At 51.4% G+C, this 25,826-nt stretch overlaps 1 protein-coding gene across 1 annotated transcript; it reads left to right on the forward strand.

The window, feature by feature from the left end:
* The first annotated feature begins 1,917 nt into the window (after positions 1-1,917).
* On the forward strand, positions 1,918-15,878 carry KIAA0930 (KIAA0930 ortholog). Its single transcript, XM_008055175.2, has 9 exons — positions 1,918-2,408; positions 6,421-6,546; positions 6,636-6,713; positions 7,060-7,161; positions 8,426-8,566; positions 9,250-9,444; positions 12,383-12,545; positions 13,862-14,020; positions 14,490-15,878. The coding sequence occupies exons 1-9, from the start codon at positions 2,097-2,099 to the stop codon at positions 14,528-14,530; spliced, it is 1,317 nt and encodes a 438-aa protein (XP_008053366.2). The 5' UTR covers positions 1,918-2,096; the 3' UTR covers positions 14,531-15,878.
* Positions 15,879-25,826: the final 9,948 nt, after the last annotated feature.

The following is a 25,826-nucleotide window of genomic DNA, read 5'->3' on the forward strand; positions in this document are numbered from 1 at the left end:
GGATTGTATTTATCAGCTAGTTCCTTCCTTTCCACAGGTCAAGAGGACTGAGTGTGAAAACCTGGGAGATCTGTGAACCTGGGCACATTCTTTAGCCTTTTAAGAGTTTCTTCTGGCTGGGCTTGGTGGCTCAGCCTGTAATCCCAGCACTTTGGGAGGCCGAGGAGAGTGGATTGCCTGAGCCCGTGGGTTCAAGACCCACCTGGGCAACTTGGCAAGACCTCGTTTCTACAATAAATCAGAAATTAGCCAGGCGTGATAGCACATGCCTGTAGTTCCAGCTACTTGGAAAGCTGAGGCGGAAGGGTCGCCGGAGCCCAGTAGGTCGAGGCTGTGGTGGCTGGAAGTGTGCCACTTCACTCCAGTCTGGGCGACAGAGTGAGACTCCAACTCAAAAAAAAAAAATTTCTTCTTCTGTGAAATGGGGCCATAATCCATAATCACAGAGTGACTGAGAATTTGATGAGATAATCTACATAGAACTCTTTGCCAGTGGTCAGCATATGAAAGATGCTTACCAATAAATCATAGTCGATGAAGTTGTCATCATTACCAATATCATGATTGTCTATGTACGATTGCTAGGTTACTTTTATTAAACAATACAAAGAGGCCACTGAGGAAAGGCAGTGCTTCACCCAGAGGAGGGCCACTGATAGTGGGCTTTGGCCTCATTCTGGCAGGTGTGAGATTTTGAATCATGACCCCCTATACCCATCATGGGAGCAAGAGATGGTCAGCTTGGGTAGTCTTTGAGTGTTGTTTAAAAAACCCACTGGGCTCTTAGAGGGAACCAAAGGTGAAACGATGTTACGGGGAAGTAAAAAATAATTGGCATTGTGTCTGGGAGTAATCATAGCACCCTTGCTTAACTTTGCAAGGATCTGTAGTGTGGATTGGTGTCGCCTGTTGCAAAAAAGTGAAGTGATGCTGTGGACGGGGCACATGTTTGGTTCCACCAGGTCCTGTGAACCTGTGGTGATCTTGCCAGTCCTGCGGAGCCTCCTGACCGGGCTTGCTGACCTTCCTCCCTCTCGCAGCCTGAGCCAGGCAGGGCGTAGAGTGGGTGGGGAACATGCTGCAGGGCAGAGGGCAGAGGCCAGGGCCAGGTTCTCTGGTTAGTGGTGTGGCTGAATCAAAGGCTGGGGTTTTCTGCATTTGTCTCAGCCTGATGGCTGACCCCCAGGAGGAGGGGATCTGGCTTGGGAGTCAGGAGACCTGGGCGAGTCTTGGCCAGCCCACTGGACTGCCTGTGCATTGGAGGGTACTGGCACTAGGCTGCCCTATAGCTTCCCCATGTGTAAGTCCCATCCCCAGAGTACTAGAACTAGACCATAGTGCTAAATGAGGGATAGAGGAACTAGCAACACTTTAATACACAGAGTTGATAAGAGATCGCTTGGCAGCATAGAAATTTTGATAGATCCATCTAGAAAGGAGGGAAACCCACCTTTGTTGACCCTGCACTATTCCCCCATGGTCCTGGCTAATCTGCATTTTCCTGTGCTGAACCTCAGACTCAGTCCAAGCCCTCTGCCCATTGTCACATCATAAAGTGGTGGAGCTGGAATGGAAGCCCAGACCTTTCCTACCAAAGCCTGAGGACTTATTCTTCTTGTGCAGGAAAAGATTATACTTACTCATCGTAAAGAAATGCCATTTGCGATAACAGGAAGAGTCCCTGTGAGGATCAAATGAGATAAAGCTGGTGTGCTTTCAGGCTTGCAGCCACAGCCGCAGGGGTGGGGCATGTGCGGTCTTCCCGCACGACTCCTGCCTGCGGCTGAGGCTAGCTGGAGGGTGGCTGTTCCTTTAAGTTGGATTCTCCATGGGGATTGCCGCAGCCAGGGGGAGTGGGAGGGGTGAGAAGGCTCTCCCGGCTCCAAAGCCTTCCAGGCTTCCAGCCAGCCAGCAAAGCCAACCAGCGACGTCCTGGTCTCCTTAGGTCTTTCCTTTTTTACCGAAGCTGCTGATTCATCCACAGACTGAAGTTGAGCTCAGCTGTGGGACTGGAGTTCTGGGGGGGGGCCCTAGGCTGCTCCTGGGTGGAGAAATTGGGCCTCCTGGGAGGTGCCCTTAGCCTCTCAGGATGCCCCATGGTGGGGTCATGGGGTGGTGACGGAGCAGGGGCAGAGCATCTCCGAGCCCTGTCAGATTTCTACCAGAAATGCAAGTCGCGGTCAGGGTTTGGCCAAGGTCGCGGCAAGGGCCAGGGTGGCCCACCCTTTTTCACTCCTCTCTGGCCTCCTTCTGCAGGGTGCTTCAAGGATGACCGCATCGTCTTCTGGACTTGGATGTTCTCCACCTACTTCATGGAGAAATGGGCTCCCCGGCAGGATGACATGCTTTTCTATGTGCGCCGGAAGCTGGCGTTCTCCGGCAGTGAGAGCAGTGCCGACGGGAGGAAGGTGAGTGCCTACTCGCCTGGCACCTGCATCTGTGTCCCCAGCGTCCCTGCGGGGTCTGCTCTTGGCACAGGTGGGCTTCCCTGTAGTCCTCATGCATGTCACAGGAGTAAATGATATTTGTTGGGCACCTGCTATGTTCCAGGAACCGTGTAGACAGCCTTTGTGTGCTGTCTCATTGCGGGATGTGCTGGGTGTGCTGTATACATTGTCATCTTCACCATGACTCTGAAGGGCAGTGATTGTCATCACCACTGCAGCTTTGAGGAAACAGGTTCAGAGGCCAGCTGACTTGGCCAGCCTCTCATAATTAGTAAGTAAATGGGAGAGGTAAGGTTTGACCCCAGAGTCCAGAGCCCTCCTGTGGCCATGGCAAGGTGACATGGCTTGGTGATGGTCATGATGGTGATGATGTTGCCTTCCACTGCGCCCTGGCCATATGCTGGACACAGTGCCAGCCTCTTTACTGCTTAATCTCACTGTGAACTTGTAACAACCCAACAGGGTAGATGTTGCTATCCTTTTCACAAATGAGGAAACTGAGGGTTGAGAGATGAAGTGACACCTAAGGTTTTCCATCCACGACATTTACATGTGTGGAGGAGTTAATAAACACATGTTGCATGTTTCCTTCTTTGTTTTTCACACGCTTTGGTAGTCTGTAAAATGTTTAAGCAATCCATATACCAAACATGGAAGTGCTTTTGTTTTTCTTTAAAAATCAAAACATGAGAGGGCCGTGGAGCCAGTTCTGGAACCTGAGACCTGCTTGTCTCCCAGTCTGGTGCTCTGTGACTCTGGGACCCTGGTTGTAGTGGTGGCCCACTAAGCGAGTGCATTAAGCCCTATCCTTACCTTGTAACAATTCTTTGAGCCTGAACACATGTGGGAAAGCTCTCCTGCAAGTGCACAGGCCTGGGTACCCGCTGCCCATGTCCCTCCAAGGCTAGCTCCCTGCACCCTGGTTCTAAGCCCTGAGCTAGCCTGACTTTGGAGGGACCAACAGGAGACCATGAGTTACTGGCCAAAGAGGTGAAGGAAGAGCCAGGAGAGGGGAGAGTCTGCGAGAGGGGAGGGCCTGGGGAGTGGGCATGGCCCACAGGGTGCAGTGCCTGGAGGGCCCACTGGATTTGGTACTGGGGACAGTAGAGGCTTTAGTAGAGTCATTTCAGTAGTGGGTGGGAAGGGGCCATAGCCACATTCAGGCAGGGGAGGGGTACCCTCCAGGAGGGATGAAGAAGATGCTGATTGGTAGACTTGTGGGTTGGGTTTTGGTGGTGGGATCCCTGAGTGAGTCCCCCCTGGAGCTGGCTCAGGGCCCCTCTGTCCCTGGTCATCATGCTCTCCCTACTGGGTATGCAGCTTTCCAGACCAGCTTTGCAGTGTGACATTGTCAGCTCATCTCTCTGGGGCTCATCTTTTCCTTCTGTAAAAGGGGCGCAGGGCAGATGCTCCGTAAGGTCAGCTTCCTCCCATTGTGGACTCCGGGGAGTTGGGATGTTTGGGGTTGATGTGATCACACACTTGCCCTTGGTGGGGAGGTGGCTGATGCCTACGGGCGCTCGCTGCCCGTTGCCCCCGTGGTGAGCCCGCTGCCCTCTAACCTCAGCATGACTCTGGGAGAGTGCCTGCAAGACACTCTTCCCACTTGTGGAAGCCGCGCGCGGGAGGTTAAGGGCCTCGGTGTCCCTGGGCTAGACCCAGCCTTTGCCCCCAGCTACTCTGGCCTGTCAGTTTCTGCTGGAGTTCAGGCTGCAGGGAGTCTTTTTTGTGAAATGGTGGTCTTTTCCCAAGGCAAAGTCTGTTGTGCCCAGAGACTTTGGTGAGAACTGGGCACAGCTGAGACACTCTTAGCTGCATAGTACCTTGAATTTCTATTCCAGGCAGGAGAGGGGAGAGGACGGGTCTTTGTGCCCTGATAGGCCAGGTGGGGAGGAGAAAGGAATGGGCAGGTGATGGCTCTTTCTTGGGTGGCAGAGAAGTTAAAGGTGAGAGCCCTCCTCTGAGAAAGAGCTGTCCTGGATCCAGGCCTGAGGAATTTGGAGCAGGAGGGGATGGGGCCGGGTCCAAATTCCCCTGAAGATTTGGGATGTCGAAGTCAGTAAGGGAAGCCAGAGTCCCACGGGAATGTGTGGCAGACCAGCAATTCATGTGCCAGAATGTTCCACTGAACACCCACTGTCTGCCATGTGCAAATGCCCCTCCCCTAGTGCCGGGAACACAGAAATGACTCAGGTCTGGTCCCTGTCTTCAAGGAGTCCCCAGGTTGTAACAGCCTAGCCAATAGTGCAGAGCCATCAGTGCTGTGATGGTAGGAACAATGGGGTGGAGGGCAGAAAGGTGGCATCTGGTCAGAAGGTTGTAGGAAAGAGAAGGGACAGCAGTGGACAGAGGACGTAGAGGGACCAGCGCATGCAGAGTAGGAGGGCATGGAACATATTGTCAGCCTAGGCCCTATGAGGGTGGGTGGATAGTGTGCTATCTGCTGTTGAGTTTACCCCAACTTGGAATTTTCCCAGGTCGCTGGGCCGCAGTGCAGAGGGCGGCCTGCAGGGGGCGCACTGGAGGTGCAAGTGGGAGACAGGAGACCCACCAGACAGAAGCCGCAAGACCTAGGCAGGCTACGGGGGCTGCGGAGGCGCCTGCGCACTGCTAGTCCTCTGCGGCAAGCGAGGCTGCTTCCTACCCCCTCCCCATCCCCATCTTGCTGGTACCCAGTCGCCATAGCAACTGGCAGGACTTCCTGCGCTTAGCAGAGGAGGGTGGATGGAGGAGCTGCAGTGTGGGTGGGACAGGAGCTGGGATTCCCGGATCCTGCTCCAGGCCCCGTCTTTCCCAGTGAGGGCAGTCGGGCTTTCCGTGCCCTCTTTCTCCATGCCACCCCTGGGCAAAGTGCTCATTGTTCCTGGGCAGCCCATCTTGTCTTTGGCTTTGAGGGGAACTGGCGTCTGTGCAGCCTGTTCTGTGCTGGTGGCTGTCAACATCCTGAGGTGCAGATTATCCATACCCCTACTCACAGAAAACTAAAGCTCAGAGGGGGAGGAGCCCACCCTGGGTCACACAGCTTCTGTGTGGCAAAACTGCTCACAGTCTCACTTTTTCCTTTTTGGTAAGTTTTTTTTCAATATAACATACATACAGAAAAATGCCCCCAAAATGTATACAGCTTGATTTTTCTCAGCATAGATACCTGATGTCACCAACCTCCAGATCAAGAGACAGAGAGTGTGACCAGAACCCCTGAGTCCTCTAGCCTCCACCCAGTTTCTGCCCTCCCCCAAGGAGAGCCACTGCCCTGACCTCTCACACTTCATGGGCAGGTTTTGCCTGTTCTTGTAGCTCATACGTGTGGCGTCATGCAGTGCGTGCAGTGGCGGGTTTCTTTCTCTTAATGTGGTGTCTGTGAGAGTCATACCTGTTGACACAGATGGCTGTAATCTATCCAGTCTCATTGCTTCATAATATTCCACTGAGAACAGCACAGTTGCCAGCACATCTCCTATGGATGGGTCCTGAGCAGCTCCCAGTACTTTCTTGGACCATTTTTTTTTTGGTACACACATGGGCACATTTCTGATGGGGAGTGTGCTCTCTCACTGGCCAGTGTGCTGTGGTGCTAGCCTGAAAGTTGTCATGCAATTGTGTCTATGGACTTTTCATTCACGGGGTCAGCAGAGGCTTGCTGAGCATCTGCTATATGCAGAACACTCTTACTTCCTGCCTTTTTGGAGCTATGTGCTCGATGTCAGAAGTTCTGGAAGTACAGGGAAGAAAGGAGAAAAACCAAGCAGGAACTGAAATGAAACCAAGAGGAATGGCAGTCTTGTGAGCCTAAGGACACTCAGCTCAGGCTTGGGGTGACTGCCAAACTGCACAAGCAGTGGCGAGTAGGAGCCCCCACTACCCCAGGACATCCTTTTCTCACTGTGAGGTGAGGTTGGCATCCTATAGCCAGGGAGAAGAGTGCCAGGGGCCACAGTGGACCCTGACACCTACTTCTCCCTGGGCCCTGCAGCCAGCTGAGACTGAGGCCGAGGTGGAGGTAGAAGTGTACCGGCGGGACTCCAAGAAGCTGCCGGGCCTGGGAGATCCTGACATCGACTGGGAGGAGAGTGTCTGCCTGAATCTCATCCTGCAGAAGGTAGGGGTGGGGCAGGGTGGGCTGTCAATTGGCCCTTAGGGATGGCAGACCCCACCCCTCCAAGGACACTAACCTGTGCTCTCTTCTAGCTGGACTACATGGTGACCTGTGCGGTGTGCACACGCGCTGACGGGGGGGACATTCACATCCATAGGAAGAAATCCCAGGTGAGCTCAGCACCAGAGCCATACAAAAGCCCAGTGGTCAGGGGTCCAGGGGTGGCGGCCCTCTGGCTGCCCAGCTTTCATTTGGGGCAGACAAGTCCTCCTCCTCCTCCTCCTCACTTCCTACCCCAAAGGGAGGGTTCTGACTCCAGAAATACATGCAGCCACAGGATCCTGTGTCCTGTGCAAGGAGCACGAAACCAGATCATCCCAGACACCCCCTCTGAGCAGTGCTCTGGCTCTAGACTGGCTCTGGGCAGTGTGGCCATGGTGGTGTGTCCTTGGAGTGGCTCTGGGCTGATGTGCAGAGTGGAGTCTCACTCTGTCCTTCAAATCTGCTTCCTTCCAGCAAGTGTTTGCATCCCCCAGCAAGCACCCCATGGACAGCAAAGGGGAGGAATCTAAGATCAGCTACCCCAATATTTTCTTCATGATCGACAGCTTTGAGGAGGTAAGCTGCTTCTTTCCAGCCTCCCCTTCCTCCACAGGTGTGAGCTTTCCCCTCAGGCCCTTCAGGCATTGGCCATTAGGGGCCAGGAAGGGTCGGGTCAAAGATAAATCTGGCTCTCACTCTTCCCAGTACTTGATCATGGGCAAGTAAGTTCATCCAGCTCTGAACCTGTTTCCTCCTCCTGTTAAATGAGCATAATGATCATCTGTCCTTCTTACCTGTCTGGGTTGAAGATCAAAGCCTCTTGCCTGGGAGAATCATCGTAAACTCAAAATGTCCTGCCCGGGCAGGAGGAGTCATTATTAATGCTATTAAACTATAGTTTAGTCCTCCACTCCTGCCCTAACATCAAATCTAGGATGGCAGAGAGGGATGGGCCTTTAGGAGTTATGTGGGCCAACCCTTTGTTTTAAGGTCAGGGAAACTGGGGCCCAGACAGAATGGGACTGGCTGGGGAAACATGGGGCTTGGGAGAGAGTAGGGAGGGAGCTGGCCACACCCCACACCCCACACCTGCAGGGCCCCGCCCTCAGCTCTTCCTCACTAGGCCTTGGTAAGGTCCTTGTACTCATTCAGAGGTGCTCAGGGCCCCTGGGAGGACTGATGAGGAAGGCAGGCGTATCTGTCAGACTCTGCCAGATGTCATGGTGGCTGGAGGCATCTGAGTCTCAGAAGGTTGTCCTCAGTAGGCTCACACAGCTCATATCTGGCAGAGCTGAAATTTGCACCTGAGTCTCAGTGACCACAAAGCTTACAGTCTGTGCTGGCCCTGGGAGCAATGACTTGGAAGGCAGCAGGATGGGGTCGTACCAAGTCTGAGTGCTGTCCTTCCGGATGGGCAGTCACCCTGTCCACTGCTGCTGAACCTTTGATGACACCCAGGTGCAGGGCAGGGTGAGGCGGGTGGGGCTGGGCACCCCCAGGCATGAGAAGAAGGTCCTAGGAAGTGGCTGACAGTCCTGGATCTGTGAGGAGGGACGTGGTCTCCCAGTGGCCTAGCCACGGGTGTGTCCTCTGCCAGGCCCAGAGGGGCTGTCAGGGTCCCGGTCCTTCCCTGCTGCACAGCTACTGTCCCATGAGGCTGGTCCTGTCCTGCTGGGCTTGGAAGATGTGGTGCCACTGGGAGGCTGCGACAAAGAGCTGACACCTCTGCAGTGTCTTCACCTTTGGGAGGTTTGCACCGCCCTCCCTGGTAGCTGGCCAGGCTGCCGTGTGGCGGTGGGAGCTGACCGCCGTGTGCCCATCTCTCTCTGCCCCACCCCAGGTGTTCAGCGACATGACTGTAGGGGAAGGAGAGATGGTCTGTGTGGAGCTGGTGGCCAGTGACAAAACCAACACGTTCCAGGGGGTCATCTTTCAGGGCTCCATCCGCTATGAGGCGCTCAAGAAGGTGTATGACAACCGAGTGAGTGCGGGTGGCCCCACAGGCATTCTCCAGGGCTAGGGGACAGCAGTCCACAGCCTACTTTGCCCTTGCCACTGGGATGCTCCAAGCCCACCTCTGTGCTGTGGCTGCCCATCTCAGCACCTGCAGCCCCTGGGGCCCCTCTCAGATGCTTCCTGGTCTGCTTAAGGTCTCTTCACCATAGTCTGCCTCAGCTCACTTGGGCCACCTGCCTCCGTCCTAAATATGAGTGGGAACTTCCGCCTCAGTTCGTAATTCCTGGAACGTGATGCTGGTGTTGCGTGACTCCCTCTCTGCCACGAGTCCCTGGCTTTTTGCTGCTCTGGGAGCCCTCCTGGGGCTGCCCCGACTCACTAAGCTGCAGGCGGGCAGGCCGCTCTCGCGGGGCATCATCCGGAGGCTGGCCTCTCTGCAGGCCTGGGGCCCTGTCCCCAGCCCGGCACTGGGCCTGGCTGTGGACGTGGTCATCAGGGCAGGGGAAGAGCACCAGCCAGGAGTCTGGGGACATCCCTGCTGCCCCTGCCTGCTGGGCGAGGCTGGGCTGACTGGCCCAGACCCTCCCTTACGGGCAGCCCTTGGGGTCACTCCTCGAGAAGAGTCACCCTGGCTGCTCGTGTCAAGGGAGAGGCCCTGTGGAGCCCTTCCCACCTGCCCTGACCCAAGCCACCTCCCCCGGCCCACAGGTGAGCGTGGCTGCCCGCATGGCTCAGAAGATGTCATTCGGCTTCTATAAGTACAACAACATGGAGTTTGTGCGCATGAAAGGGCCACAGGGCAAGGGTCATGCAGAGATGGCGGTCAGCCGAGTATCCACAGGTGACACGTCCCCCTGCGGAACAGAAGAGGACTCCAGCCCAGCTTCACCCATGCACGAGCGGGTAAGGGCTGCATGGATGGGGAGGGGCATCCTGTCACTGGGACTCACTGCCCACCATCTCCCTCCTCCTCACAGCCCCCTGGTGAGGTAGGTGTCATTGTCCCCACCCACCAGTGAGGAGGCTGAGGCGCAGAGAGGTGCTGTGCCTTGCCCGAGGTCACACAGCAGGTTAGTGCCTGCCCAGAGCTCTTTCTGCTTCCCTGAGCTGCCACTGCAGCCAGGCTGAGTCCAGGGCTCAGTGGGCAGAAGAGACTGACTGGCGACCCAGGCCCAGCCCTGGTACCTACCTTGTGGACCTGCTGAGCGAGCATGGCTTCCCTGGTGAGTCAGATGGGAACAGTGATGACAGGGGGGTCCGCAAGAGCGTGCAGAGGCCCTGGGGCCACCCTGCCCTTCCCTTGCCCAGAGGGGTTGGGATGTTAGCGGCAGCCCCATGGGGAGTCATGAGGACTCCTGCCTCACACACCTGGAACTTAGGCTGGCGGATTGACTTGTGCTGCCCTAGGTCACACGCTTTCGAGTTTCAGCACGGGACCTTGGAGCCCCGCTCTTTCTAGGCCCCACCCTACCGAGGGTGGGAGGCTGAGGTCAGCGGCAGCCTTGTCCTCAGAATCCCTGGGGGAGGGCGGGGGTTGCAGGCCCCAGGGGTGCAGGCAGCAGAAAGCCTCCAGACGCTGGCTGCTGCCCCGCTTAGGTCTTCCAGAGGGGCTGCTCAGGGCTGTAGGTCTTGGGAGAAGACAGGCAGGTTAGTGCCCCTGGACAGAGAGGCACCCTCAGCACGGGCCCTTGGGTCAGGGGACCTTGCTCAGCCCTTGTCCAGGAGAGACCCCCACGGGCTGGAATCCTGCTCTGCTGCACTCATGACCTTGGGCATGTCTCTTCCTCCCCGAGCCTCAGTTTTCTCATCCAGAAACGGGCTGGGAATACCTGCCCCCCGAGGTGTGGGGAGGCTCAAGGAGCTCTGCACATCAAGCCATTGGCATGGCGCTTCACCCTCGGGAGTGCCTCCCAAAAGTAGCAGCCACCGCAGTTCCTGTGTGCTATTGACTTACTTGGAAAAGGGACCCTTGGGAGCGCAAATAATGCATTCCCGCTGAAGAGCCTGAGACGAGGAAGAATGTGTTTGTTATACTTTAATTCTGTAAAAAGATCTTAGCATGCATATGTCCAGGTGGTCAGATGTTGGTGTTCCTTCTCTTCTTTATATTTTTTTGTATGTGTGTCTTCTGCAATCAATGTGTTTTATGAGCCAAACAAAAACAGTAAGTGCTGTTTTTTGCAAAGATGGGTGAGAATTCCGGGCAAGGGTCTCTCTTGTTTTTGGGACGAGGTGGTTCATGATCTGAGTTTATTCTTGAGATGAAGGACGTCATTCTTCTCCCTGGTCCTAAATTGCCCCCCTGGGACTCTGGCAAAACACGCCTGTGAAAGTCCTTTTGAAGATGCGGCCTGGGCTCTGGGCTGGACAATCCTGGATGCCCAACTTCAGCCCTCTGTGTTTGCCAAGTGACTACAGCCATGTTACCAGACCCGCCTGAGCCTGGCTTTTCTCATGTGTCCAGTGGGATCAGCTGTGAGGGGTGCGAAAGCCCCTGGCCCCTAGTAGCAAGGAGGAGGGGGAGGACTTGCTAGGGTCACCCAGCAGCAGCAGCAGGGCTGACCCCGGGGACTTCCACCTGTGTGCTCACTGTTGCCAGGCTCCTTTTCAGAGGGGTTGCTTGAGCTCAGTGCGCGACAAATGCAGACTCTGTGTATTGTGGTTTCTGGTGTTTGTTTTTGCTTTCTTTTTTTTTGCTTTTGTTTTTTTTGTCTTTTAAAAACCTTCCCTGGCTTGTGGAAGGACCGTCTGGAGCCCAGCAGCCGCCGGGACTTTGGTGGATGTCAGAGCCGTGACGAGGAGGCTGATGGAGCTCCTGGAGTCTCCGTCCCAGCTCATCTTGCTTCTCAGATTCTTGTTTGCAGGGGGAGGAGGGAGGAGATGGGCCAAGTTCCCTCTGTCTGGAACGCCCTTCCCCCCCTTCTTCACCTGGCGAACTCCTACTCGTCCTTCAAGACCCAGCTCCAGCAGTGCCTCTTCCAGGAAGCCTTCCTTGACTTTCCAGGCTGTCGCTCCCTTTTGCCTCTGTGCGCCACGTATCCTGTGCTTCCCTTTCTCTGTCTATGGTTGCCACTTTCCAAGTCTGTTGCCCTCAGCAGACTGTGAGCTCCTTGAGGGCAGGGACCTGTCATGTGCCTGTCTGTCTAGTGCTGTGCCCGCTGGCTCTGAGTGGGTGTGAATGGCGAACAGAACGAAACGTGATTAGGAGTGGGGAGAGAGGAGACAGAGGCACAGGGCTACTTGCCATAGCACTTCTTATGGAAGGTTGCTGTGGGCCGGCGGCCGGGGGCCAGGGGGACATTCTAGCTAAGAGAAGAAAGGAGGGTGAGGAGCATGGCCTTCAAGCAGAAGATCTGGGCTGCCCCGTCCCGCCGGATGGCCTGAGGCAAGTCAGGGTCTTGGTTCCCGCCTCAGTGTCTTCCTTTGTCAGATGGACTGATACTAGCTCTGTCTCACAGAGTGCTCGAGAGGACTTGGTGGGCCCGTGGGTGGGCCAAGTGCTCGGGCCACGTCAGCCGCTGGTGTCACTTTGCACTTCAGCAACCCCTCACCAGCGTTTGCGGCCTGGAAGAGGGCTTCCTCTGCCGTTGCGCAGCAGCCTGCTCCCTCCTCGGCAGTGCGGGTGGCCAAGGGTCTGCTGGTCCCGGCGCTAACGCATCTCCCATCCCCGGTCCCACCCAGCTCCAGGGTGGCCGCCTCACCCGGGCCAGTGGCCACAGCCCTCGTGGCCTCTTCTCCGGAGCTGTGCTGGGCTTGCCGAGGGCAGGAGATGAGTGGGCTTTGGGGCCCTGGCGGGAGAGGGCTGCTCCTGCTGCCCCCGTGACGCTGGCTCTTGTTCCAGGTGACCTCCTTCAGCACACCCCCTACCCCGGAGCGGAACAACCGGCCTGCCTTCTTCTCCCCGTCCCTCAAGAGGAAGGTGCCCCGGAACCGAATCGCTGAGATGAAGAAGTCCCACTCGGCCAACGACAGCGAGGAATTCTTCCGGGAGGATGATGGCGCAGGTGCCCCGGCCCCCCTGGCCCTGAGGCCCCCCACTGCCCTTCGGTCTCCTCTTGATCTAGGGCAGTGATTCATCCACTCATTCATTCGTTCGTTCAGCATCATTTAGAGAGCGGGCACCGATCCAGAGCCTGGGTTCGGAGCTGTGGATGGACACACAGAAGTGGCTGCCTGGGGCTCCATTCTGAAGGGTCCTAGCGTCCCCCAGCAGACTGGGTGCTCAGAGCACATCCAGGCAGCAGCTCGTCACAGTTTCAGGGGCTCCCAGCCTTTCCAAAGCCTTTCCATCTGCTTCAGTAAAAGGGGCCCATGGTGGTCTGCCTGCTCCCTCGTGGTGGGCATGTCGTGAGAGAGGAGCTCTCGTCAGGCTCTCCTGGCTTCACTCCTTCTGCATCCCAGGCTGGCTCTTCCTCCTCTCCTCAGAGCCATGTGCTCTCCAGTGATAGAGTCACCCTATTGAGCTGACAGCTCTCATGGCCTCCTCTCTGGCCTCCCAGGACCCTCCTGGGCATCTGCACCTGGAGATCCCCAAGCCCCTCAGTCCAGCCCGTGCACAGTTTGCACTCCCTCCCTTGCACCTTCTCCCTGTGGCCTCTTAGTGGTGGGCGCTCCGTCAGTGAGTTGTGCAGCCAGAAAACAGGAGTCAAGCTCGGTCTTTTAGCACCAGGGGAAGACACTACAGGGTTGACGACATCAGAGTTGAGTATTCAAAATACCACTCGTTTGGGCCACATAGTGAGACTTCATCTCTAAAAAAATAAGAACATTAGCTGGGTGAGTGGTACATACCTGTAGTCCCACCTACTTGGGAGGCTGAGATGGGAGGATCACCTGAACCCAGGAGGTTGAGGCTGGTGAGCTGTAATCATGCCCTTGCACTGGGTGACAGAGACTCTGACTCAAAAAAAAAAAAATTACTGCTCAGCAGTCCATGTGGAAAATGGCTGTAGGGGGTTGGGGATGCCCATCAGAGACAACTTGGAAGGTTCTAGCAAATTCTGTGCTGGCAAGGACCGTGTATACACCATTGTTCTCAGGACCGAGCTAGTACCTGGCACAGCACCAATCCATACACGTTTGTTGAATGCACGGAAAAGTGAAGGATTCACTGTCCAATGGACTGAGCACCTTCCTCATGCTGGGCCTGGGGCAGGGAGCTTGTCAGGGAGGTAGATATGTTGGTCTGGGCCCTGGCAGATGGGGGAGGGGTGTCACAGGCGAGGAGGCAGCAGTTCTGAGGTGTGTGGGTGTTGGTGTGGGCACGAACAGTAAGGAGTGCCCGGCCTCATGTGCCCATGACCTGGCCTTCTTTCCCCAGCTGACCTGCACAATGCAACCAATCTGCGGTCTCGCTCCCTGTCTGGCACGGGACGGTCGTTGGTCGGGTCCTGGCTGAAGCTGAACAGAGCAGACGGAAACTTCCTTCTCTATGCACACTTGACCTATGTCACTTTGCCGCTGCATCGGATTTTAACAGGTAACGCTGGCTGGTGTGGAAACACGCTGCACCTCTTTGTAGGCAGCCCTGACTGCCAGGCCCCTCAGGGCCCCTTGTGGAGTTGTCCAGCCCTGTCATGTCATTTCGCGTGACCTGTCATTTGGGTGACTGCAGGGGCCCTAGTTTCCCTGCCTGAGACTTTGGGTGGGGCTGTAGCTTTCCCAGAGCCCAAGGCCACTTGACATACCTTTCTTGCGCCCCCTGCTGTCCACTCTTGAGGACCTGCTGATCAGCTCGCTGACCCAGCCTGCCGCGGTGATGCCAGGCAGTTGTGTATAGCTGCTGCAGACTCATCTCCTGGCCTGGAAGGTCGGGGTGGTGGTGGCAGCCCCTGTGTCTTGTGAGGCCTGGGGAGGAGATGCGTGCGAGTTGCCGAGGTGGGATCCTCTGGACGGAGCTGCTGCCGCCACAGCCCTGGTTCCATGTGCCTGCCTCCTGCCCACCCTAGACATCCTGGAAGTCCGGCAGAAGCCCATCCTGATGACCTAGCCGTGTACGGAGCCACGCAGAGCCCCGGCCCTGCCCAGCCCTGGGAGTGCTGCCAAGTGCCTACCTGTCCACCGCCACCGGGGTCTTCTGTGACAAGCCAGCGCCGGAGCCGCAGCCAGGCGGGGCCACTCGACTCCCGGGGCCAGGGCCGACTCCACGAACACCAGCCCAAACTGAAGTGCCTCTTTCTCCTCCCCTGCTGGCTCTGCTCCGCCCTGTGCCCACTTCCCCTCCCCCCAAGCCCGTCTCTGGAGAGCCCTCTGCACTCAGAGAGGACCAGAGACACCAAGCGGCCATGAGAGCGTGCAAGGGAGCAGCCGGCGTCCACCACAGATCTGGTGTTCACATCCCGGCCCACAGCAGTGGAAACCACCCCACTGGGGCACTCAGCGTGTCAAACTGTCACCACTTTCTTAAGGAGAACCAGTTTAAGATTTTGTAATGCTGTACTTGAACTCCAGCACCGAGTCAGTCCCAACTTGCCCCTCCCCCAGTTTGCCACTTTGTTATAATAGGGTACACAGGGGGGTGGGGAGCACGAGATGTGTGATGGCTTTGCCCTGGGCTGGGAATACCTCGCCCCACACCCAGGTCCAGAAAGGCCTTGAGCTGAGCAGACAGGCCCCGATCCCGCCAGAATGGCCTTTTGCTTCCAGCCAAAGAACACCGCCAACATACACACCTCCAACCTGGAGACTTCCCGCTTGGTCTGGGATGGAGGGACCCGCACAGTCTGGATTCTGACTGGGCAGGTGGGAGGGCGTGGTAGCCAGGCAGGAGAATGACATTTCTGCCCAAGTGTGTCTGATGTGGGGTGGGATTGGCATCCTTCCCAGGAAGGTTCTAGGTAGCACCCCCATCTTCTGGGGGTGGGGGAAGGGGAGGCCGTGTCTTCCTTGGTTTCCTAGAGCTCATTTCCTTTGACTGAGTGTGCTGGTTCCATTTCTTAGACCTGCTCACTGAGGCAAAGAGGAATTGGTTCAGATGGCTTGCACGCGGCCAGTTTGTGTGAACGACTGCCCAGCCCATGGCCTCGTCACAGCATGAAGGCGTTTCCATCTGTGATGAGATGCACTGTGCTCTCCTCAAGGGCAAAGGCTTCCTCCTGCCCAACTGGGAATAAACTGGAAGCTGGGTCTCTCTGTTGCTATGTTTTTTTGTTTGAAGTCCCCAGGAATATTGGAGAGGTTCCAGTGATGTGTTTAGAGATCTTTGTGGGAGAGAAAAGGAAGAGAAGAGGCCTGCTCTCCTGTCTGTGTTTATTCTGCGGGCTCTGGGAACAGGGGACTACTTTGGGGCTTTCTCCAGATTTTGTATGTTGTTATTAAAAGCGAGCTATTGCATTTCATTCTGCCTCAGTTTGCCCACCTGTAAAATGGGGCTGATACCACCTACCTCACTGAAGTCTCCAGGGTTCAAGTGCACAATTGGGTCGGGGCGCGGTTACCTGTCATTCTGCGTAGCTGGATCAAGTGTTAGATGACTGGATGCCCGACACCTCCTTGCCCTCTGTACTAGCCTAGTCTAAGACCATGTATGGGGAGCAGGGGAAAGTTGAACATTCTCACTTTCTCCAACGGTTTTCAGTTCAGGCTTAAGCTGTCGCTCAGCTCTGCATGATTTCACATTCCAAACCAGTGTCTTAGGGCGGCAGAGTCAAGTTGAGGCCCAAGAATGAGGGGCGGAGCCTCTGGGAGCCAGGAGCATGGCCCAGCCTTCCAGGACTCAGCTTGAGTGTTCTCCAGGGGTACCGAACACTGTTCCCAAGTTTGTGTCTGTGTGGCTAAAATAACCAATTTCTTCAGGAACTTTTTCTCCCTGGTCATTCTGGGGTTGAAGACTTGGGAATTGGCATCTTGGGATAACGATCCTGACAGATCATCCGTGGAAGGATGAGGCAGTCCAGGACATGCAGCAGTACAGCGGCCCTCCCTCCGTTCTCACAGGTGAGGGGCACAAGAAGGTTCCCTCCCCTGGGCCAGAACTTGGCCAAGTGCTGAGGTCTGACCAGCCTTCCCAGCTGGACCCCGGGCTGGTCAGTCCCCTCTTCTGTAAGATGTTGAATGTAGATTCTGTCCATCTCACAGGCGACTGTGAGGACCAGTCACAGTAATGTGTGAAAATGCTTTGCAGATCACAGAAAGGTGTACAGGGGGTGGCATTTTAGAGATCACACCTCCATTTTGCATGTGTGTGAACAGATGCACAGGATGGTGTGGCCATTTTATAGCTAACACGTAGCACCTGTCATGTGCAGAAGCCGTTCCCAGCATTTAAGTAATACCATGGTTCTCATCTTACGAACGAGGAAACAACCACAGAGAGGTCATGTGAACTACCCAGAGTTGCACAGCAAGTAATGCCAGCAGGAGTCAAGCCCAGGCATCTGGTCCAGTCTGTACCCTGAACCAAACTATGCTGCCCAGACAAATGGACAGCATCGTGTGGAGTCTGCCTTTTTTTTTAATCTTTAAATCCTCCAAAGGGAACTTCTGTTAATGACTTTAAAATACACTCAGAGGCACCTGACAACTTGGGTTTCCTGAGTAACAAAGGACATCAATAACAAAGTAGTAGAATAACAAGTGACAGGGCCAGACCAGGGCCCTCAAAGTCCTGGTATGACACATTTTCACTTCTTGTAAGGCCATCTTAACATTTTGGGGAACATGCCTGTCTCTTGTGTAATGCAAGGAAAACCAAAGCATACACACACAACTTAAATGGGAATTGGAATTAAAGTACAGTTTGCCACTGAGGAAACTTACGTGTCACTTTTTAGGACATTAAGAAGAAAGCTAACCGGGCGCAGTGGCTCACCAGGATTGCCTGAGCTCAGGGGTTTGAGACTAGCCTGGGCAACTTAGTGAGACCTCATCTCTACAGTAAAAAAAAAAATTAGCCAGGCATGGTGGCATGTGCCTGTATTTCCAGCTACTTGGAAGGCTGAGATGGAGGGATCGCCTGAGCCCAGCAGGTCAAGGCTGTGGTGGCCATGAGCATGCCACTGCACTCCAACCTGGGCCACAGAGTAAGACTCTGACTCAAAAAAATAAAAAAATCTGTGGTTTGTTTTTTAAAGAAAATGTCATGATTTTAGATTCTGATAAGCGATATGTCATCTCTATGCCTTTCAGCACCTGAAAGTTCAGGTGGTCTGTGTCTTACATTCCGATGTCTTGCTGGAACTTCTGGTTGCCTACAAAGGCTCATTCTCTCAAAAGAATATTATTCAAAACACAAATAACAGAGACAGTCAAAAGAGAACAAAAAGAAGCAAGATATCCTGTGGTCAAGTCAACTTGACCATAGTTAGGATCTCACTCTGTTGTCTAGGCTGGACTGCGGTGGCACAATTGACTATCGTGGCTCATGGCAGCCTTGACCTAGGCTCTAGGTGATCCTCCCACCTCAGCCTCCCACAGTCTCCCAAGTAGCTGGGGACTACAGGCATGTACCACCACACCCAGCTAATTTTTTACATTTTTTGTCGCGACAAGGTTTCATTATGTTACCTAGGCTGGTCTCGAACTCCTGGGCTCAAATGATCCCCTTGCCTTGGCCTTCCAAATTGCTGGAATTACAGGCATGAGTCACTGGACCCAGCAATATTTAGACTTTTAAGGGCTGTAAGCTAATCAATCAGGTTTCTGTCTACATGGAGTAATGATAGTAAGGACACAAAGGCATGTTCCTAGTATGGTTTTCTTCTTTTTCCTTTGAAGAATTTGGCTACATTCAAACCAGGATCTTTTTTTTTTGCTGTTTTAATTACAAATGGGGGGTGGGAGGGGGAGAGGCCAACCTTTTTTTTTTTTAGTTGGAGTCTCAATTGCCCACGCTGGAGTGCAGTAGCACACTTACAGGCTACCGCAGCCATGACCTGCTTGGCTCAGACAAACCTCCTGCCTCAGCCTCCAAGTAGCTGGAACTACAGGTTTGCGCCACCATCCCTGGCTAATTTTTTGATTTATTGTAGAGACGAGGTCTTGCCATGTTGCCCGGGTGGGTCTCGAACCCCTGGGCTCAGGCCATCCTCTTGCCTCCACTGTATCCACAGTGCTGGCATTATAGGCGTGAGCCACCTCACCCTGCCTTGTTTTAATTGCAGATACACTGGTTAGTAGAAGACTTTTGAAGAACGAAGTAAATCCTTTGACAGTCTAGAGGGAAGTCCCTATGCGTTGGTGTATTCTAATGACTGCCTTTTGAAAAATATATATTTGACAGTGCCATAATATGGTAGTTTTAAATTGTTGGCTAAAATTCTTGGCTAACAAAAAATACAAGTAAGCAAAAAAGTGAAAGAAACAAAATTTTTTAAAGGTTTATGTGCTGAAAATCTGCTAACTTTTTAGTTAACAGGTCTCAATCTGATATTTTCTCAGTTTTCCAGTTTAGCTGGAATTTGGTTTCATATCGATTTTCAGAAACCGATTATCTTTTGATACTACGTTGATTTCTTCCTGTTCACTCCCTCCCTCGTCTTTGCATCAGAAAGTAGAAGCATTGTGCTTCTCTTAAAAAAAAAAAACAAAACACTCTCCTAGAACAGAGACTCTGAGAGATATAGAAACGCAAGTGCCCTTGAACTTGAATGGAAGTAGCCTTTGGAGGGGTCGGCAGCAGCCCATGAGGGAGAGCTGCCCTTTGCTCTTGGCAGATGACCTCTGGGAGCTGGATGGTGGCACCCGCTGGGTCTTTTTTGGTTTTTTTCTTTACTTTCCACTGACATGAGCCCCTCCTCTGAGCCGCGGGTGGCACCCCATGCACACCACACACACAAGCCCCGTGCTTACCCTTCATGGCCTGTACGAAAGCTCTTCAGCAGGTGGGGCCTTGGGAGGGAGCCATGGATGTGTGGAAAGAGCTTGTATTGATGGTTTTCTATTACTTCTAAGGCAAGTAGGCATTTTTGTTGTCATGACCCCAGTCCTTGAGCTCAGCAGATCAAAACCCACAGTGACCCTCCAGCTCTGCTGAGCGGCTGGACACATTCAGCCTTTCTTACCACTGTTGTCCTTTCGACCCTGCTTCTGGAAGGTCAGGCTGTTTAGGTGTAGATAGATATCTTTTATGGCTTCCAAAGGAATTCTGTGTATGAGAGTAATTAAATCTGCAAAGAAACTGCTGAGATTTTTCACTACTTGGAGGCTTATAATTTCTACAAAAGGTACTTTAGCAAAAACCATGATGGCGTACATTGGATATATTTGTATGCTAGTTGTCATGGTATTTCCATAAGCATTATAGACAACTTCTTGTTCAACCCTCTTCCATGTCCAGTAGAAATCATTTCTAGATAGTGACTGGTTGACTGGTAGCATTGCTTTATGATATCTTGTTTCCTTTGCAAATTGATTTGCACATTCGAGATTATTTTTCTTCTGTTTTCCTCTAATGAATGTTGTTGTTTTTTTTCCTATAATAGGCATTTCAGGTTAAATATGCTACAAATATTATGGGAAAGTGGTAACAGGGATTGAACCTTAATTTGCCACCAAAGTTCCCTTAGTTGTTTTTGGAACTTTCACACAAGCCACTTTTTGGGTTGGAGCATGTTGGAGGCTAATAGAGACTGGCTTTGGCAGTTGGCAGTGAGGCACCCGAGAGAGGGTTGGTGGGTTGGTGACTGGGGATTGGCCAGAGATGCCATATTTGCAAAATTAAATCATGTTTGGCTCTCAGCCTCCATAAAGCAGTACATACACCTTCAGTTGCACTGTAAGTTTTCCCAAGCTTTTTCTAGAGAACTTCTTAAAAAAAAGAAAAAACCTTCACCAAAGTAGAAGATGACTGAGTGGAACAGAAGCCAGGAGTCCCCAGTTCAGGTTTAGTAGGCTTCCGGCCAGATACCTGGTCTTCTGGAAGGTGAGGTTCTTGGACCAGGTGCTTGTAACTCCACAGTTAAGTAGGACATGGAGTAGGTCTATGTACATTCTCTGGCCGATCCTTCCAGAACCTGCTATTCTAAGTCCATCGCAGGTGGAGGCAGCCTCAGGTTCGCCTTTTATGCAATGGTCAGATGGACTTGTGATGTCATGGGTGATAGGCGTGACTAAGGCCTGAGACACTGCAGAAAGTTACAGAATGGGGCAGAGGAAAGAGGGTCTGAGGGGATCCCATACACACTCAGAAATATCATAAGGGACTTCACACCAGTGACAGACACCTCTTGGAAACAGTCGCGGCCTTAGAAACACCAGACCAGGAAAATTTTCTGAGCGGGCACCCACAGAGTGACTTGTACAAGATGACGGTTAGGAAGGAAATCTAGCAGATAAAGAGATTTCCTTGCCATCTGGGTCAGCCCCCTTCTTGTTAAATAATTGAGAAGTCCCTTTAAAACAAACACCTGAAACATTCTTAATAGATATCTGGGAGAGTCTCTACCTTGGAAGCCACCTACAAGAACCTCATTCTATTCCTTGTCTACCCTTGAAGGCTAACATTGCTGTTCCGTTTTTTTCAAATCTGTCATGCCCTAAGAAAAAAATTTTGGCTAGAAAGAACAACCTTTGGGAATCTTATACTGGGAGGAGAGGGAAATGTAAAATAACCGAATCCATATAATAACGTAGTTCATTGTATATATACATGTTGACTGTGGAAACATTCTGTATTTGTGCTTGGTTGTTAAAAATGACAAGGGTACAGCTGGGAAATTTACATGAAGAAGGGAAATGCTTGTTTCTGGGGCTAAAACAAGGGATCGCATTGTCTTCTCTTCCTTACAGCTTCATCCAGTTGCCTCCTGATTTCGCCTCCACATAAGCTGACAGGTTAACAAGATATTTCTTTCCTATATGTGGATTAAGGGGTCTTTCATCTTGGAATCTGACTTTAATAAAACAATTAGGATGCTCAGTTTGAAATAACCATGGTTTTTAGTGAACTTTAATGATTATATTTTGAATAAACAATTTTGCTCAAAAGACTTTAGCCAATTCCAGAAACCAATGAAGTGTAGTCATTCAGTGGGGCACTTACACATCTGAGAGTGGCGTGCCAGAAAAGGGCCGTGGGTCTGGGACCTCACCAGGCTGCATCCCCTCAGACACGATGACTTCAACCCTGGGTCTGGGTTTTCTCCAGCAGAACCCCCACTGGCTGTCCACGGATGCGACAATGTCGAAATGAGATAAGGTTGTGCACAGAGGCTGGGACGGCTCCTGGCAACTCCGATCATTCTTGCTATTTCTCCCCACAATGTGCCAAAAGGGTATTTCAGAGGTTATCTTTAAGTACGAGTCATCGAGAGTGCATGTGGTGTGCTAGTGACTCTCAAACTTGAGCGTGTGTCAGGCTCCCCTGTTCAGACCCAGGTGGCGGGTGATATTGCCGTCTGACCAGGTTGTGCTTGCTGCACAAGAGAGCCAGTTCCTGCGACAGCGGCAGTTACAGGAGTCGAGTTTAATTATGGCAGGGTGGCCAGATGGGAGCTATTTCTCAAATCTGCATCTCTGAGAATGCTTATTTAGGCTTGATCTTTGAAGATAATTTGGCAGGCAGGGGCCTCGGGAACGGATACTGCTGACTGGCTGAGGATGAAGTCACATGGTGCCCAAACTCTTCCTCCACAGAGCCGTGGGGGTCAGGACGGGTCGAGTCGGGTCTAGTCGGCTGCTTGTTGTGGGCCACAGACCCAGGTGGGACCAGTTGGTCCACCAAAATGTAAAATCTGAAAAATATCTCAAAGACCAAGCCTAAGCCTTACAATAGCAGTTGGGGAAATTATACCTTGTGACCCCTTGTGACCTGACTCTGGGTAGTAAGCCATTACAGAGAAGCAAACCAGGGGCGGCAGCCAGTTACCACTGACCTCTGCCTGTAGCTTTACAGAAAGGTGTGGGAGCCTGATCAAACTAATGGATGCCATCAGGGAGGTCCGCAGGACCTAAGGCTCATTGTTTAAGGGAAAAATAAGTTCATTAATCTCTTAGGCAGCTTCCCCCAGGAGGTCAGGACATGAAGATAATTATTAGTGACTGTTCTCTGTTGAAGCAACTATGTGTGAGCAATCATGCAAGGAAGAAGGCCAGCTTAGCAACAACCTAGAAACCACACACTTGTTACCTTTAACTTATGCCTGCAACTTTGCAGGAAAGCTTTTACCCTGTGACCTGACATTAATTTTATGTAAGTGCTTTCAGTGATTAAATGACTTTGAAATCATATAGTGATGGCTGCACAACTGATACACTAAAAGCCACTGAATTGTGTACTTTAAAAGGGAGAATTTTGTTATATGGATTACATCTCAATTTTTTTTTGACTTAGTCTCTTACTCTGTCATCCAGGCTGGAGGGCAGTGGCATGTTCAACAGCCACCACAGCCTCAACCTGCTGGGCTCAGGTGATCCTTCTGCAACCTTTCAAGTAGCTGAAACTACAGGCATGTGCCACCATGCCTGGCTAATTTTTTGATCTATTGTAGAGATGAGGTCTTGCCAAGTTGCCTAGGCTGGTCTCAAACCCATGGGCTCAGGCAAATCCTCATCTTGGCCTCCCAAAGTGCTGGGATTATAGGCATGAGCCACTGTGCCCGGCCCGTATCTCAATGTTTAGAAATGATGGGGCCCCAACCTGAGGTTCTGATTCAATAAGCCTTGAGTGGACCCAAGGCTCTGCATTTCTTTTTGTCGAGGCCTCACTCTGTTGCACATGCTGGAGTGCATTAACATGATCACAGCTCACTATAGCCTTGTTCTGGGCTGCAGCGATCCTCCCACCTTGGCCTCCTGGGTAGCTGGGACTACAAGCATGTGCCACCACATCCAGTTTTTTTTCTTGCAGAGATGAGGTCTCACTATATTGCCCAGGTTGGTTGGTCTTGAACTCCAGGACTTAAGCAATCCTTCTGCCTTGGCCTCCCAAAATGCTGGGATTACAGGCTACCACGCCTGGTCTTTAGTCAGGGTCTAATAGTCTAACAGGCTAGAATGCAGTGGATGAGCAAGGTTCACTGCAGCCTTGACCTCCTGGACTCAGGCAATCTTTCCACCTCAGCCTCCCGAGTAGCTGGGACAACAGGCATGTGCTACCACATCCAGTTGATTTTTTGCATAGATGAGGTCACACTATGTTGCCCAGGCTGGTCTCGAACCCCAGGGCTCAAGCAGTCTTCCTGCCTTCCTCCCAAAGTGCTAGGATTACAAGTGTGAGTCACTGCACCCAGCCAAAGGCCCACATTTCTAACTTCCTAGGTGCTGCTGGTGCTATCAGCCCTAGAACTCACTTTGAGAACCCATTCTAACCAAGGCATGCGGTTGAGTACCTACAATAGGCCTAGTGCAGCTTAGGTACAATCTTACTCTTCAGATGGCACCCTCCTTGTGTCATTTAAATAGCTGCTATTAGATATCAATAGTTCAGAAAAAATACTTTGATGGGTAACTTAAGTCTGCAATATTTTTTTAAAATGAGAAAATACCTCTTACAAGTCAGGTAAATGCTGAGTAACTTAGGAAACTTTAGAAACTATGTCTCAGAAGTTTGCTTTGAGGACTACTAGCCAAGATAACACATATCACACACCTAGCACGTTGCTTTGCACACTAGGCCAATCAAGGAACTGCTGTTCCCATTCCAAATGGTGAAAATATTCATCTAAGAGAAGCGATGGTCTCAGAGGTTTGGATATAGTCTCATTTCATATACGAGTCTTATCATATGCTGGTCTCTCACTGGCCTCCTAGCCAACTTTCCTGTTTTTAGGGAGGCTTCATGTTTTTGCTTGTACAAGGCCAAGTGCATCAAAGAGGAACATAAAACTGCCAAAACACTGTGATTTTGTTTACTTTGCATTTATTCACATTTCATGGATTGTTATACTTCTTCAATGGGAGCATTCAAAATCTAATACAACAGATTATATTGTCTGACAATTCAAGTATTTTAGTTTTAGAAAACAATTTCCTATTTAAAATAAAAAGCAAATTATTTTTATTCATTTGATTACTAAGAAGTTTTACATCTCCGTTACAATTGCATCTGCATCAAATGGAGAGTCCATTACCATGATTGCTACTGGCCAAGAGCATACAATGGCCTTGTGTTCAGAGTGCCGGATCAGAAAGACCAGTTTTGAAAAGTTCCTCACTATCACCTACCAGAGAAATCAGTTTCTACTTAAGATTCCCTCTTGCAGAAGGAGAAGAATCAAGGGTTTGGGAGTTTGCAAAGTCTTCAAATGCACAGAGCTTGCATTTTGACTCTTCTGAAATATTGGGATAATTAACAAATGCTCAGAAACAAACCTGTTTACCTTTAGTTTTACTAAAAAGGCTTTCTCAGTAAAAATTTGTTTTAGAACTCTAACAGTAAGGTAGGATATTCATTTTTATTCCCTCTACCCCAGAATAGGTAGATTTTTTTTTTTTTTTTGGCATGCAGCATATAGAAAATGTGATTTAGAATTGTGATTATAAAACAGAATAACCCTCTTAAAGAAAATCAGTCTATGAACAGTCAGACTTGTCTTTCCATGGAAACACAATCTAAACTTCTTTAAAAACTGGACACACGTTTTCAGTCTGTAATTCTAATGAAGATGGGCCAAATTTTTTTGCTTACTGGGAATGCACAAAAAGATGAGATGGATACATTGTTTTTTTTTTTTAAAGGCCACTGGGATACTGAGTATTCAAGATGTAAAAAAAATTGTAGATAACAAAAATATACACACCTCTCTTTAGGTCACATATATAACACAATTTATGGATTCTCAAACTAAAGATTTTTGAAAATTTCAGTCCACATTAAACATGTTAAACCCAATTTCTAATATTTTGTTAAAAAACAAGTCAAACTAAAACAGCCCACAGGACAAAATTAGTTGTTAACACAGCAGAAAAAAACAGGTAAGCCCTCTGGGGCCCCATCCCCCAAGTAAGACAAGCAGTTAGATTTTACAATAAAATCCACATATACTCAGGCCTTTTACACTAATACATAATGAATGTGGAAAGCAACAAATCCCTAAAGCATGAAAGAGTGATTTTAAGAAAACATCACATTCTGAGTTGTGATATACACATCACATTTTCCCCTGTAATTTTCACTTTAACAGTGATAATCTTAGCAGCAAAATCTGCTGGGAATGTTAGGAAAAAAACAGCCACATATATCCACTAATTTAAAAATATATAAACTATTTTTACGGGGGAGCTAAAAGGTAATCCAATCATGATCTTTTCACGCCATTTTTGGTATTAACATCCCACTACACACGCAGGCGCTAACAGAGTACTGCAGTGTTAACACTGACGTGTTCCTCAACACACCTTTAAGTTGG

Source organism: Carlito syrichta, unplaced genomic scaffold, assembly GCF_000164805.1.
Source record: "Carlito syrichta isolate Samal-C Ts95f unplaced genomic scaffold, Tarsius_syrichta-2.0.1 Scaffold301761, whole genome shotgun sequence".
NCBI lineage: Eukaryota > Metazoa > Chordata > Mammalia > Primates > Tarsiidae > Carlito > Carlito syrichta.